General features: G+C 58.4%; 1 protein-coding gene across 2 annotated transcripts; it reads right to left on the bottom strand.

The window, feature by feature from the left end:
* ARRB1 (arrestin beta 1) lies at positions 1–13,231 on the bottom strand. Of its 2 annotated transcripts, XM_066340630.1 has the most exons (16): positions 12,815–13,229; positions 7,790–7,820; positions 7,126–7,186; positions 6,626–6,670; positions 6,086–6,282; positions 5,442–5,501; positions 5,266–5,333; positions 4,718–4,853; positions 4,554–4,638; positions 4,385–4,457; positions 3,910–4,047; positions 3,634–3,717; positions 3,414–3,437; positions 2,504–2,574; positions 2,077–2,128; positions 1–1,449 (listed from the first exon to the last, which is right to left on the bottom strand). In XM_066340630.1, exons 1-16 carry the CDS (start codon positions 12,832–12,834, stop codon positions 1,338–1,340), a joined length of 1,257 nt encoding a protein of 418 aa, XP_066196727.1. In that variant the 5' UTR covers positions 12,835–13,229; the 3' UTR covers positions 1–1,337. The 2 variants fall into 2 exon arrangements, with proteins under 2 accessions (XP_066196727.1, XP_066196728.1); XM_066340631.1 differs by lacking the exon at positions 3,414–3,437 and having other exon boundaries at positions 12,815–13,231.
* Positions 13,232–13,561: the final 330 nt, after the last annotated feature.

Below are 13,561 nucleotides of genomic sequence, written 5' to 3'. Positions count from 1 at the left end.
TATATTTTACTGCTTTTTCTTTTTTTTTCTTTTTTTTTTTTTTTCTGAGTTTAATAAACTAGAATAATTTATTCGACAGAACACAGAAACATCACAGACAGGGTGGAGAAACCAAAGCAGCAGGTATCAATGATCAGTACAAAGGAACCACTTTACAAAAAGAAGTACCACGCTGCCCATCAGCTTTACCCAAAAATTATGGGGTGAGGGGGGGTGGGCTCAGCTCACCGGGTGAGGGGGATGGAGCTATTCCCACAAAATGCTCTCAGATGACAATGCTGACTGCAACAGCACAATAAATAGTGGGAATGGCCTCTCAGTGCATGGTGGGAGACCAGAGACCCTTGGAGGGAGGAAGGGGTCCAGGCACCACCAATCCAGGAGGTACAAGCATCTGTTGAAACACTGATTAGGGTGGCAAACACTCTGCTTCTCCCCTACCCCCAAATAGGTGCTAGATCCCATGCAGGCAGAGCAAAATATCAACCAGGAGGGCTTTGCAGCTCGGCAGGACAAAAGTATCCCTGGCACCATCCCGCTGGGGACAAGGCTATTCTGCCACAACACTGCCATGGCTGCGAAGAGGCATTTGAGGCATCTCCCACAGCAAGCAGTGCATGGCAGATGGCACAGACCCACAGGGTCCCCTCTGCCACCTTAACCTGGCCCCAGCAGCTTCCAGCTCTGAGCTGGTTTCCTCCAGGGAAATTATACTGGTGTGAAAACGGATGCAGCTGGGGTTGGTCACTTTGGGGGGACTTGAAGAGAAGTGGGGGTGCTGCCCATCCCCTTTGTTTGGAGCAGCTGGGGCAGGGGCCAAAGTCAAAGCCAGGCTCGTGCATCCCAGGGAGGGAACACATGCAGCAGGGCTGGACAGTGGGGGACTGGCCATGGGTGAAAGGAGGGGACACCGAGGTGCACTGGTGCCTTTTCCCATGAGAAGGCTGCCTAAAAAAACCACATCCCCCCCCATTCTGCTGCAACCCCCCTCCCTGTAGCAAACTGGTGTTGAGACTGGGCTTATATAAAACTCATAAAAGAGGCAGCTCATAGGCAAGGGCTCTGGTAAGTGGCAGGAGGCTGGACATGGACGGGGTTATGGTGAGCCCCACTGCCACCAGCACCCCCATGGCCGTGCCCTGCACGGGAAACAGCAGCTCTGGCAGCTGGATGAAGAGACAACATGGCACAGCTGGACGGTTACAGGTCCTGTGGCCATCAGGTGATTTGTAGGCTCCCAGTACAGGTAGAAAACAAAATTAATTAATTATAGAAAAGAGAAGCAGCCTAATGTAGGGGTGTCCCTGGGGCGGGGTGGCGAGCAGTGGGGGGCTCGCTTATCTGTCGTTGAGCTGGGGGGAATTTGTCCGCTCCTCCTCGTCCTCCTTGTCATCCTTCATGCCTTTCAGTCGCTGGCGGGCGAAGTCTTCAAACACAATGTCATCATCGCTGGTGGGGACACGAGGGAGAGGGTTTAGGTGGGGTGCAAGGTGAAATACCCCCTGCCCCGCTAAGCTGTCCCAGCTTGCCCAGTCAGCTCAACAGCCACCATGTTACAGCAGCTCAGGGGGCCCCAAAACCCCCCATCCCTAGCAAACAGCCTCGGTTTTCAAAGCCTTATTAATCCTTGCCCATTGCACCCAAAAAAGAGCCCCCAAGCTCTCCAGCAGGTGCAGCTTTACCAGGGCCATTGGCATTTGCCCCACTTTGGGGGAATCACAGACTGGCAGGGAGTAGCTGGGTGGGTAAAATACCCTAAAACCTCCCAAACATATCACCAGCCCAGGGAACACTGTGGTGACAACCTCCCACACCCCCAACACGATCCCAGCGGCCTCTTACTGCAGTTTCTCCTGTTTTTTGGAAAGCCATGCAGGGAAGGGTGAAGGAGGAGAGAAGAGAGAGGGGAACAGCACACGTCATGCATTACAGGTGACATGCGTGGGGTTTATCACACGTGCCAAGCCCATGGCACAGCAGGTGTTAGAGCACTGGGGGGGTGCTATGCAACCGCCATGTTTCACATTCCCACACCACATGTGGGAATTGCGGGAGGGGATTATTTTAGTCTCTTACTTTGTATCGAGCTCTATCAGGTTTGTATCTATGGGTGCTTCGTTCTCTGGAACTGAACAAAAGGATGACACAGGATTAATCACGGGGTTGCGACTGCCATCCCACCAAGGTGGGTGACACCTTCCCTCTGGGATGGTCTCTGCCCTCCTACCAGGGTGGGTGACACCCCCCTGCAGTCATCAATGCCATCCCACTGGGGTGGCTGAGATTCCCCTAGGGTTGTCACCACTGTTCCAGTGTGTGGATGTAACCCCCGTGGAGTTTGGCTGCACTGGGGTGATAGGAGCACCCCCATGATTTTAATGCTGAGGCCCTGTGAACAGGGCCAACAGGAGCCAAGAATCTCCCTCACACAGCCTCACTGACCCTCTTTGCCTCCACCCACCCCCAGGGACGCTGGCCCTGTCACCCAGGGACAGGCACTCACTGTCCCGGTGTACTGGTTCCTCCCTGGGTTTGGGATGCATCAGCGTGAAGGGCAGCTCCACTGCAACGTCACTGCAAGAGACAACAGGGTAAAGCACGGCCACACCTGCACTTTACATGCAGAGTGAGGCAGATTTGCAGAGGGGGAACAGAACAGCACCCCCCATTACAGCTGCTGTAGAGACCACAAATCTGGGAAAACCCCTGTTATCCCCCATGGAGCTGCTCAGCAGCTCTCATGCCTCTTGGCTGAGCTTGGAGCCCACGATGGGGGATCAGCACAGGCCCCCTGGGAAGTAAAGGGGCATCAGAGGGAGGACAGCATGACAAAAATCTGTCCGTAGCAGCTATGGGGGGGATCCGAATCCCCTGGGCTTAGGCTCCAGCTAGCAGTGCCGTGGGAATGGCAGGAGGTGCACCAAGTTTTCCCAGTGCTCAGTGGGCACAGTGACATCAGGGTGTGACAGCCTAAGCACAGCCCTGAGCTGCCCCAGGGGCAAGTGGGACAGAGCTCAAAGTGTCCCAAAAGAGGACAAGTAGTCCCAAGGTCCCCGTAGGACCCTGTGGGAGGGAAGTGATGTGAGGATGAAGACCTGGGAAGCCCCAGAGACTTGACTCCCCACATCCAGAGATGCTCAGCCCTGTGAAGCCACCTCTGTGCCCTGCTCCCTCTCCCCAGCAGCACCCACAGGCCTCTCACTCCAGTACAAGTAGGAGGATGCACGAGTCAAACCCTGCCAGCATTCCCAGCCTCACCACCCCAGACCCACCTCTGCCAGGCTTTTTGCTTTAGTGAGACAGCATCCCCAACACAGTGGAATCCCACGGACAGACATGGGATCAGGTAGCACCCTGAGGGGCTGGAGGGTGCATTGAGGATTGGGGGGACGCTGGGGGGAGTGGGGTGTTACCTGGAGGCGAGGTCTCCCAGCAGGCTGGCATGAGTCAAAGGATACAACACATTAGTCACTGTCCCCTCACAAGGACACACAACCCCCACACACCTTTTGTCCCGCCCGTGCTGCTTAGTCCCAGGGGAGCTTTAAGGATGATGGGGCCCCACCTGCAGCACAGACCAGTCCCAAGGTTAGAGAGGAGGTGCAGCACGGTGGGTGGGTGCCCAACACTCACCCTCCTCGTGACACCACCAGCTTCACCTTCACCTTGTAGGAGACAATGATGCCCAGGATCTCCTTGTTGGCTCCATCTCTTAACCTGGAGGAAGGGGCAGGTGGGCATCAGTGAGGGGACGGCCATGAGGACCAGCCCCGTCCTCCTGAAGGTCCCCCCATGGGACCTCCTCCACCCCTAGCATCACCCCTGGGGCAGGGGCTGGATGCCCACCAGGGCCAGGTCCTGCCCCCATGCTTCAGGGGAGACAGGAGCCCTGGGGATAGAGGGGCTCACAGCGTGCTGGAGGCCAGGTTGGTGTCCTCGTGCTTGAGCTTCCCATCCAGCGCCAGCCCCCGCTTCTCCCGGTTGTTGGCAAGGAAAGGGGTCAGGGTGTAGACTTTGCAGAACGTCGAGCTCGGGGCCACCATGTCACTGGAGATGATTGCCACCATCAGCCAGAGCCCCAGCCACCCACAGCTCCCACAGACCACCCCAGACATCTCCATCTTAGCCTGGTGAACTTCTCCACGTATTCCCATCCCTGCCCCAGCCTGATGAACATCTCCTTCCTGGAGGATGCAGAGGGTGACATCCCCAGGATGCCATCAGAAAAAAGGTCTCCACCTCCCTGTTCTTCCCACCGGTCCCTGCTTGCCAAGTGCAACATCCCAGTGGGGCTGCACTGGGGCAGGAGACCTCCAAGGTTCCTCCAAGACCCCTCTGAGGTCTCCAGGGCTCCTCATGATGTCCCCAAGGGGCCAGTACTCACTCAGCATCCTCCACAGCCACCGGGCACTTGTACTGGGCAGTGTTGAAGAGGCAAATGTCGGCATACTGGCGCACTGGGGTGAGACACAGCGACGGGGATCAGGGTGGACCCCCATGGCGATGGGGACAGTAGCACCACTGGGGTGGGGGACATCAGCCCTACTCCTCACCTGAGATCTTGATTTTCTTCACGGTCTTGTTGGTGTTGTTGGTGACATGCACATTGACACTGATGGGCTCCCCGTGGTAGTAGATCTGTAGGGGACCAGAGCAGAGAGGATGGTGAGACCCCCAGGGTCACCCCACCGGTGTACACTCCCCAGTCCTTGCCCACCTCCTTGTCCAGGGATGCCTCAAGGTGCAGAGGCTTGTCTGACATGAGGAACTGCCGAGTGGTCTCTGCCATGGGCTGGGGACCGGGTCTCTCTGGTGCATACTGGACCTTACGGATCACCAGGCGCACCGAGTTCCTGGGGGAAGACAGCGAGAGGAGAACTCAGGCTGCCCGCAGGCTACCCTCCTTCTTGGTCCATTCTGGGTCAAATCCCTCTTTTCTTCTGGTCTGCTGCATCAGAAAGAGGCCATGGAAGGTCTTGTCTGGATGCCCACCAGAGCTACAAGGGGAAAGCCCCATGGCCGGACCAGGTTGCCCACAGCAAGTCGCTCCTTGCACAGTGGTGGATATCCCAGCCCCACGATGTTCTCTGACCCATCCCTACCCTGGAGAACACCTCCATCCAAGCCCCATCCTGGAAGACAACTCCATCCCATCCTGGAAAACATCTCACCCAAGGTGAGTAAAAAACTGTGGCGTCCCTTTCCTGCTGCCAGCACCAGGAGGATGCTGCTCCCATTCAGGGTGGATGGATCCTCTCTGCTTACCTCTTGTGGATCTTCTCCTCCAGGTTCTCAGCACAGAAAGCTTTGACCTCGTAGTCCACCCCACAGGCCTGAAAACCAGGAAGGGGAGAGAAGGAGGCAGGGAAACCCCTTTGCACTCACTAAGGAGGTGGCCACTCACCACAGCTTAGTGGCATGGGAACATGGGGGGACCTTACCTTCCCCGTGTCCTCTGGGCCTGGCTGCAGCGTGACAGAGCAAGGCAAGTTGGGGGGGATCTGGAAGGGAAAGGGGGGTGAGGAGTTTTTTTGGGAGCTACCGGTACTCCCCTTTCCTATTCACACTGGAAAGAAGGAAATCCATTTAAAAAAATCATTTTACTGTTGCAGTTTCCAAATCCCAAAGTGTTACAAAAAGACATTATTTTAGAGGGTTTTAATTAATCAGGGCAATTCTGAGAAATCAGGGTGTCAGATCCATTTTTGAGGCCACAGGATTGAGCACTGTAAAATGTCACAGAGCTCCAGAGGGGGTAACCACCATTGCCAAAGCTGTGCTGGGGAAATTGGAGGAGCAGGTGCATGAAGCAGGGGGTCTACCCACACCAAATTCCCTGCCAGAGCTGTCCAGTGCTGGTAAGGATCCCCAGTGTCCCCCAGTGCTGGCACAGATTGCCAGTTTCCCTACTGGTAGCTGCTTTCTGCTCACGAGTTTGACAATCCATCCACCAAAAGCTGCATCTTGATCACAGACAGCAGCAACTCACCCCCAACCACGACCCCACAGAGCCAGATGGGACCCTGATGTTCCCATCACAGCACCTTGTCCCTTGGAGCACCCAGAGCACCCGCTGTCACCCTACCTCGAAGGTGAAGGGGTAGGCATGCTCGCCCAGCTTCTTGATGAGCCGCTCCTGGAGCCGTGTCAGGGGCTTTTTGTCCTCGGGGACTGGGGGGAAGGCCTGAGAGTTGGCCACAAACAGGTCCTTGCGGAAGGTCAGCCCCAGGACATCCAGGTCCTCACGGCCATAGCGGAAGGCGCAGGTCAACGTCACAAATACTGCAGAGGGTGACAAGGGGATGACAGAGGGGACCATCATGGCGTGGGGGCACTAAGGTGAAGTGGCATCCCAGCTCGTGCCAGTCCCAGCAGCACTGGGAAGGAGTGGTGGCTTGAGGACATGCCATGTTGAGGATGTGAGGATTCGGCGGCCAGCTGTGCCTTGGGATGCCCACAACAGCATCCCCATTCTCCACAGGACAGGGACCCTGCCATGGGGACAGGGGCCTGGAAAGATGTCACCAAAGGGCCCAGAGATACCAATGCCTGCATGGGACTGCACAGGGATGCTAGCATCACTCTGTGGCAGTGCCACTTCTGTGGCCCCAGGGGTAGACATTACCTTTTCTCTCCTTCAGGTATTCAGGATCCACCAGCACTACTCCATCTGCAACGGAACAGCCGGGTCAGAAATGCTTCATGGAGACCAGGGGGGACACACTGGCACATCAGGGAATGCAATGGCAGGGTTAGGGGACATGCTACTGGGATGGGGGCACACTGCTGATGGGGACACACACTGTCAGGGGACATGCTGGTAGTGTTAGAGGGGAATGTACAGGCAGGGGATGGGGGGACACCAGCACAGTTAATGGGGACATGCCCCACTTTACACAGAGAGTCATCTCCTCCAAGCTGCCAGCTGTGGCTTGGGGGGAGCATGTTGCCAGCAGGGACAGTCTGCACCTACCACACCCAGTGTATATGCAAAGCCACAGCAGGACATGAATATTGTCCCAAATCAGCTATTTTCTGCTCCCCAAAATCCTTCCTCCCAAACAGCCCGGCCCACCCTGGAATGCTTCTCCCTGTGACTGAGATCCCCTTGCTGCAATCACATACCCACGGGGTCCACCACATCGATGTGGTCCACAAAATCTCTCTTCCCAAGGTAGACAGTGAGCTGCAGGGGGGAACAGGGTGTCAGGGGTGCACAGAACAGACCCCTCAGGGTCCCCCACGTTGTCACCATCCATTGGGGTCCATATTCCTCATCATTCTCAGTGTCACCCTGTCCCTGTGGTACCCAAAAGCCAACCCCACCCCATTCCAGTCAAAGCCTGGAACCTTTCCAGATGTCCCAGGAGCTGGAGATGTTTTGCATCTGGAGACTCTTGGGTGGGACCCCAGGGGTTTGTACACCACTGTCGGGCAGGGATGAGCCCCCCAGTGTCACCCTCTCACCTTTCTCCTGATGGGGAAACTGAGGCACGGGGCAGGCAGCTGGCAGGCAGGTTTTCTGCCTCAGCTCCTGCTGCCAGACCCAAAACCCCCACAGGCAGGGTCACCTGCAACCCAGCACTTCAAAACCTCTCTGCTTGACCCCTGACCTTGGGAAAGCCCCTCCCAGCCCCACTGTGCCTCAGTTTCCCTTCCTGCTGCCCTGGCAGGATGCTGAGGCAGGCAGAAGTGCACAGGGTGGAATCTGGGGTTCAGGGACATGCCCATTCCCCAACTCCCAACCATCCTTGTGACCCCATGGTTTCCCCCACCATGTCCCCCTTACCTTCCCATTAGGACTGGCTTTCTTAAAGACCCTGCAAAACAGCAACGGGTGGGGATGAGTGCTGGAGCAGTGAACTCCACTCCTGAACTCCCCACTCTGCTCCTGGCTCCCTGCCCATGGAGCTGTCCAGCTGTCCCCTTCAGGAAGGGTTCCTGGGGGAAGGAGCATCCACTGGCACAGTCCATGGTGGGTGCCAGGTGCATCCAACCCTCAGCACCCACTGGCTTTGGATAATGGAGGTGTCAAGATCCCAGCCCACCCTTTTGCCTGAGGGTGGCACCCAGAGACTGCTGTGAAGGGCAGCAGCAGCCTGGCACACAGGGTCAAGGCACACAGGATGGGAGCATCATCCCACGGGATGAACCTACCTCACCATTACCTCACATGGATGCATCCCAAAGCCACTGGAAAAGCAAGAGAAGTCGGTGCTCCTGTCCCCAGGGCTTTTTATTCCCATTGCAAACCATGGCACTAGCCCCCAGACAACCCTCTCAACTCCCCAAAATCCTTCTGGAACACCCCACAGAGACATGGGATAAAGGATGTGGGTCCAACATGCCACTGCTGGGAAATGCCAGTGTATTCCCAGTCTGTCTGCTGCAGGCAGGGAGTGGGCAGAGGCAGGTAGGGTGCCTGGCACTGCCACATTTTTCGGAGTCTGCCTTGGCACAGAGCCACCCATAATGGGTTCTCCTCAGATAATCCCTCCTCGTCTTTAAATTCCATTAAAACCATCCGGGAAGATTAGCAGTGGTTTTAGGCTGGAAAAAAAAAAAAACAATTTCCCAGGGCAGCTGCTTGGCTCTGCCGAAATGTCCCAGGCTGCTACTGGATGATGGACCCTTGGCCACACTAGGCCACCCTGGTGCCTGCAGGTGCTCACACTGAGCCAAGGGGCAGGCAGGGAAGGCAGCAGCTGGTGGGTGACTACTCGATGGAGCAGGATAAATCCGGAGATGTGTGGGCACACCTCTCACTCCCATAACCCTGAAATCCTCTGTCCTCACCTCCCCGTGTCCCTGTGCCTCCACATCTGTGCACATGCATGTCCCTGCACTCTTGCATGCCCAGGTCTCCACATCCCACTCTCCTGAGAGCCATGGAGAGCCTGGCCAAGCTCTGCCCAGGAAGCAGGATCTGGTCTGTAAGGGAGGTGGGGGCTGGAGGCCCTCATTCCCTTGTCCCCAGACAAACCACAGGAACCCTCTGCCAAACACATAAAATACTGGGGACATCCTTCTGGCTCTCCCAAGCCACTGGGAATGTCAGGAACATCCTGCTGGCTCTTCCTGGATGGCTTTCCCCTGTGGGGGTTGGGATTGACTTTTCCCAGTCAAAATGGGAAAGCATTTGCACAGTAGGACGTTTGCTGGTGAAGGTGTGGTCCTGGGCTGGTGCAAGGAAAGACAGAATTAATGGGAATGCTGCTGCAATTAAATAACTTGGGGAGTTAAAGGCCTCAACTTGCCATGGAAGGGCATCAGCACCCCACAGTTTTTGGGGTGTGAAAGCCTTGGGGGGATCAGTCTCTAGGGTCAGGGAAGGAGGGGCAATGAATGCATCCTCCAGAGAGCGCAGAACAACTGACAGCAGGATTTTCATGGGTAGTTAATGAGGCATTACTTCAAAGCAGGATGAGGAGCATCCCCTGACAACCTGTCACCCCCTTGTCACCCCACAATCCACAGACCAGCTCCCAAGGGAGACCCCAGAGAGCATGCAGCATGCTGGATCACAACCAGAGGTGTGCTGGGAAGCCCCAGAAAAGGCAGCCAAGGCTGGAGGCTCAGTGGGTGTCACTGCCAGACCCCTGGGACACAGGTGACATTCCCCCCCGAGCCCCTGAGACACCAACAGAGCCACTAATGAACCCAGGGCAAGTGAGATGGATGGCAGGCGCCGCGGGAAGCCACTCCTCAGCACTCTGCCTGGCACACACTCCTGCTGGCCCCACACCATCACGGGAGCCCCACAGAGCCTGACACCTGCCCAGCCACACGCTGCAGGTGCAGAAAGCCCCGTGTTACGGCTGCAGAAGCTCCACAGAGTTTGAGACCCACACTGTGTCTGCAGGAGCCCAGGCTGGCTCCACAGCGTGGGTACACCAGTGTGCAGTGCCCTCATCTTGTGGGTGCAGCAGCTTTGCCTGGCCCCACACCACGGGGGCAGGAGCTGGCATCTCCCCTAAAGCACCAGAGGGGGAAGGGAAGGGACACATGGGGACACGGTGGCCTGTCGCTGCCAGCCAGGGTGACCCTCACCCGCCACCGGATCTAGAGGGAGGAAAGGAGGAAGTGTGAAGCCTTCCCTTCCCCCCCCAGCCCTTCCTGGTGTCGTAACATGGAGAGTCGAGGCAGGAAGTGGCCTCCACCACTGCCCATCAGGGGCCTCACACCATGGGCTGGCAGTCCCCGTGTCCCCTGAGCCTGTCCTGCTGCCACACAGCCAGATCCCATCCCTCCTGCCCTCTCCCTGCCATGGATCCCATCCCTTAATGAGCTTGTTAGGCACCCAGCCAGGGCTAATGATGGCTATATCGGGTGGCCAATAATTGAGTGGGGCCCGTTGGATCCTGGTTGAGAAGATTTACGAGGATTTGATTCCCCTGGGCACGGGAACAGGATCTGATGGCAACACCACTGACGGCCTTTGAACCCGGGGCGGAGAATTCCGGGGTTTTGCCAGACCTCACCCTAACAAGGTCGGCTGGCAGGTCTAATTAGCTAGAGCCACGTTAAAAGGGACCTCTGGGAATAACGGAACCACCAGCAACCACATCACAGGCACCGGCACAACGCCGTGGCGGCGGCCAGAAGCTCGGTGCCAGCTGTGCTGGGATGAGCCTGGAGAACCATTCCAGCCAATCCCACAGCAAGAGCATCCCACAGGCCCAGTGCTGCATCCTGCATCCCCGCTGTACCCATCCATGTATCCCCTGCCACGCTCAGCAGCAGCAGCCCCCAGCTGGGGCACAGCTCCACCAGCTTCCCTGGCGAGGAAACGCCTCAGCTGTGTGCTCCAGGATGTGTCTGGATCCTGCTGTTAGTGCCAGTTTGCTCTCCAAACAACATCCAGGAAGCAGGAGTCTCCCGTCCTGGGCCACCTTTTGGGCTCTTTCTATTCTCAGTGGAGATCTGTGTCCTGCTCCAGATCCTATGGCTTCATCCAGGAGGATAAATGGGATTATAGAGGGACTGAGCAGCAGCTCTGGTGGCAGGTGACTTTGTCACCCCCCTGGCAGGAAGATGTTATGGTGGAACACTACAGAGGGGCTGGATGGGACTGTGGGGCCAGAGGAAAGGTGCAAGGGGTGCTTAACACCAGCCAAAGTGGGCTCTGGTGTACTAGAACCAGAGCAGCACTTCCCAGCCACCAGGAAACCACCCTCAAACCACAGGCTAGGAACCCCAGCAGCCAGGAATTCCAGTAGCTGGGCATCCTGTGTGGGGTTGCAGCTGCTCTGGCTGAGTCCTGAGTGGGAAGAGCAGGGAAAGGTGATCAATGATGCCAACAGCCACCAGCTCAGTTGTTTCCTCCAGCTCTTCCCACTGCAGGGCCTGGTGACTCCCAAGAGAAGTGGGGTGCCACGGCAAGAATCAGAAGAAATGGGCTTTTGGGGAATCATATCGTAAATCAGTTCCTACAGCTGAACCTCCTCGTCAAACCCAGTGGATCTGGGTTTGGAGATCTAAACTGGAGAGGAAGAGGGATTTGTCAGCCTAATTCTTCCTTTCCAACCCCCCCCTGCCCCCCCTGGCTGCCTGTGTATACGCTGCGTAGGCAAAGAGAAGATCAGCTCCTGTCTCTGCTGCCGACACGCCTGCTGATGGGAATGCCGCTCACCAAACTCCCCATGGTACCCCCAAAAACCAGCTGCAGCCAGGGGTTTGCACCCAGACTCTGGGGGAACCCAGTGGGTGCTCCAGCCCCCTGACCTGTGGGGCTGTCCGCCTGCTCCAGCAGCCAACACGAATTCTCAATAATTCATGAGCATGGAGGAAGAGGATGCTGTCAGCTGTCAGAGGACCCTGGGGTACCAACACCCAGCAGGCTGGCAGCAGCAACAACCGCTTCCCAAAATGCTGGAGGAGTTCAACAGGAACCCACAACTCCCATCCTGCCGTCCCAAAACCCTGCATTGTTTCTGGAAGGTTCTGCCCAGGCAGGCCCAGACCCCTCATCCTTCTCTCTGTCATGGCCATGGGGGAAGGGGAGGGGGTAGAGGCTGCACGGAATCCCCCCTGATCCTGGTGCCAAGGGGACACGGGGATGAGCAAAGGGAGAGCAACAGGAGCACCCTGAAATCTCTGCTTCTCCACGATTAATGGCCAAGGGTGAAGAATGAGAATGTCAACTCCTTGAGCACTCTGCCAGAGGCAGCAGGTGAGCAGATGTCACTGGAGATCGCCCAGGTCTCCCTGCAAGGGACTGGCAGGGGTCATCGGGCTCTCTCAAATCCCAACAGCCTCCTGCAGGATGTGCAGCCCGGTGGGTCCTGCCAGGATCTGCACTTGGAGCCCTGGGGAGCACAGGGAGGTCCCCATCCCCCTCTGCACAGGGGTCCCCAAAAGCCAGCATCCCCACGGCAGCATTCCCATGGGATGCGGGCGTCGCACGCCCTCGTGTCCCCGCGCTCCAGGGAGCTCCACGTGCTCCCCGACACCCCCAGCTGTGCCGCACGCTGGCAGTGACATCAGGGCCCGGGTCCCCTGGCGTCACTGGGATGACAACAGCCTCCTCCATCCCAAATCCATGCAGGTTCCAGAGCTGGCGGGGAGGGAGCAGCGACGCCCCCGATAACTCCACGCACCCAAGGCGGGACTCCCCAAATGTCCCCCTAACCACCGGCAGTCTCCGGCTCCTCACCACCCCTCGGGGGGCACCACATCCCAGCGGCTGGGGACATCCCAGCCCCGGGGACCGCGGCTCCAGGGCAGGGCACGGGCAGCGCCTGTCCCACCCCTCCCCCGCCATACCCAGGCGTGTCCCCGCGGGATGCTCCGCTCCGTGCCGCTCCTCACTCACCGGGTGCCTTTGTCTCCCATGGCCCCGCCGATCCTGCGGGCTCAGCCGGGAAGCGCCGGCCGGGCTTGGAAAATTACTGGCTGGCTGCTGGAGGGAGCGGCGGCGGGGCGGGCGCGGGGCCCGCTGCGGCCCTGCTCGGGCCCGCTCGGAACCGCTCGGAACCGCTCGAGCAGGCTCGGAAACGCTCGGAACCGCTCGGCTCGGCCAGGGCGGACGCCGCGCCGGACGGTTCGGGGTGGCTCGGAACCGCTCGGGCAGGTTCGGAACTGCTCGGAGTCGCTCGGAACCGCTCGGAGTCGCTCGGAAACGCTCGGCAGGACTCGGCCCGTCCCGGTTCCGGTGCGAACGCCGCCGCCGCCGCCGCCGCCGCCGCCGCCTCCGCCCGCCCCTGAGCGGCGCGGTCCCGGAGCCGGGGGCGGCGGCGAGCGAGGGCCGCACGGGCCGGGAGAGGGCGCGGGGAGAGGCTGGGGGCGGGCGGGAAGGCGGCGAGGGGACCGGAGAGCGCACACACAGACACACAAAACACACACACACAACACACACAACACACAGCACACACACGGAGCGGCGGGAGCGCGCCCGCGCCTCGGAGCGCCCCCCAGCGGCCGCGCCTGCACACACAGGGGCGGGGGGAATCCCGCGTGTGACCGCGCAGGGACACGTGTGTCACCGTGCAGGGACACGTGTGTGTGTGAACAGGGGTCTGCGTGTCACCGGACACACGTTTGTGAGCACGCACAGACGCGT

This window comes from Sylvia atricapilla, chromosome 2 (genome assembly GCF_009819655.1).
Source record: "Sylvia atricapilla isolate bSylAtr1 chromosome 2, bSylAtr1.pri, whole genome shotgun sequence".
Taxonomy (NCBI): Eukaryota; Metazoa; Chordata; class Aves; order Passeriformes; family Sylviidae; genus Sylvia; species Sylvia atricapilla.
This window is presented reverse-complemented; position numbering and strand designations above follow the sequence as displayed.

Excerpts from the sequence above, each read along its gene's own strand:
- ARRB1 (XM_066340630.1), bottom strand. The coding sequence starts at position 12,834 with ATGGGAGACAAAGGCACCCG. Across the intron at positions 6,671-7,125 it reads CGATGTGGTGGACCCCGTGG|ATGGAGTAGTGCTGGTGGAT; the intron begins GTATGTGATTGC and ends GTTCCGTTGCAG. Across the intron at positions 6,283-6,625 it reads ATACCTGAAGGAGAGAAAAG|TATTTGTGACGTTGACCTGC; the intron begins GTAATGTCTACC and ends CACCCTCTGCAG.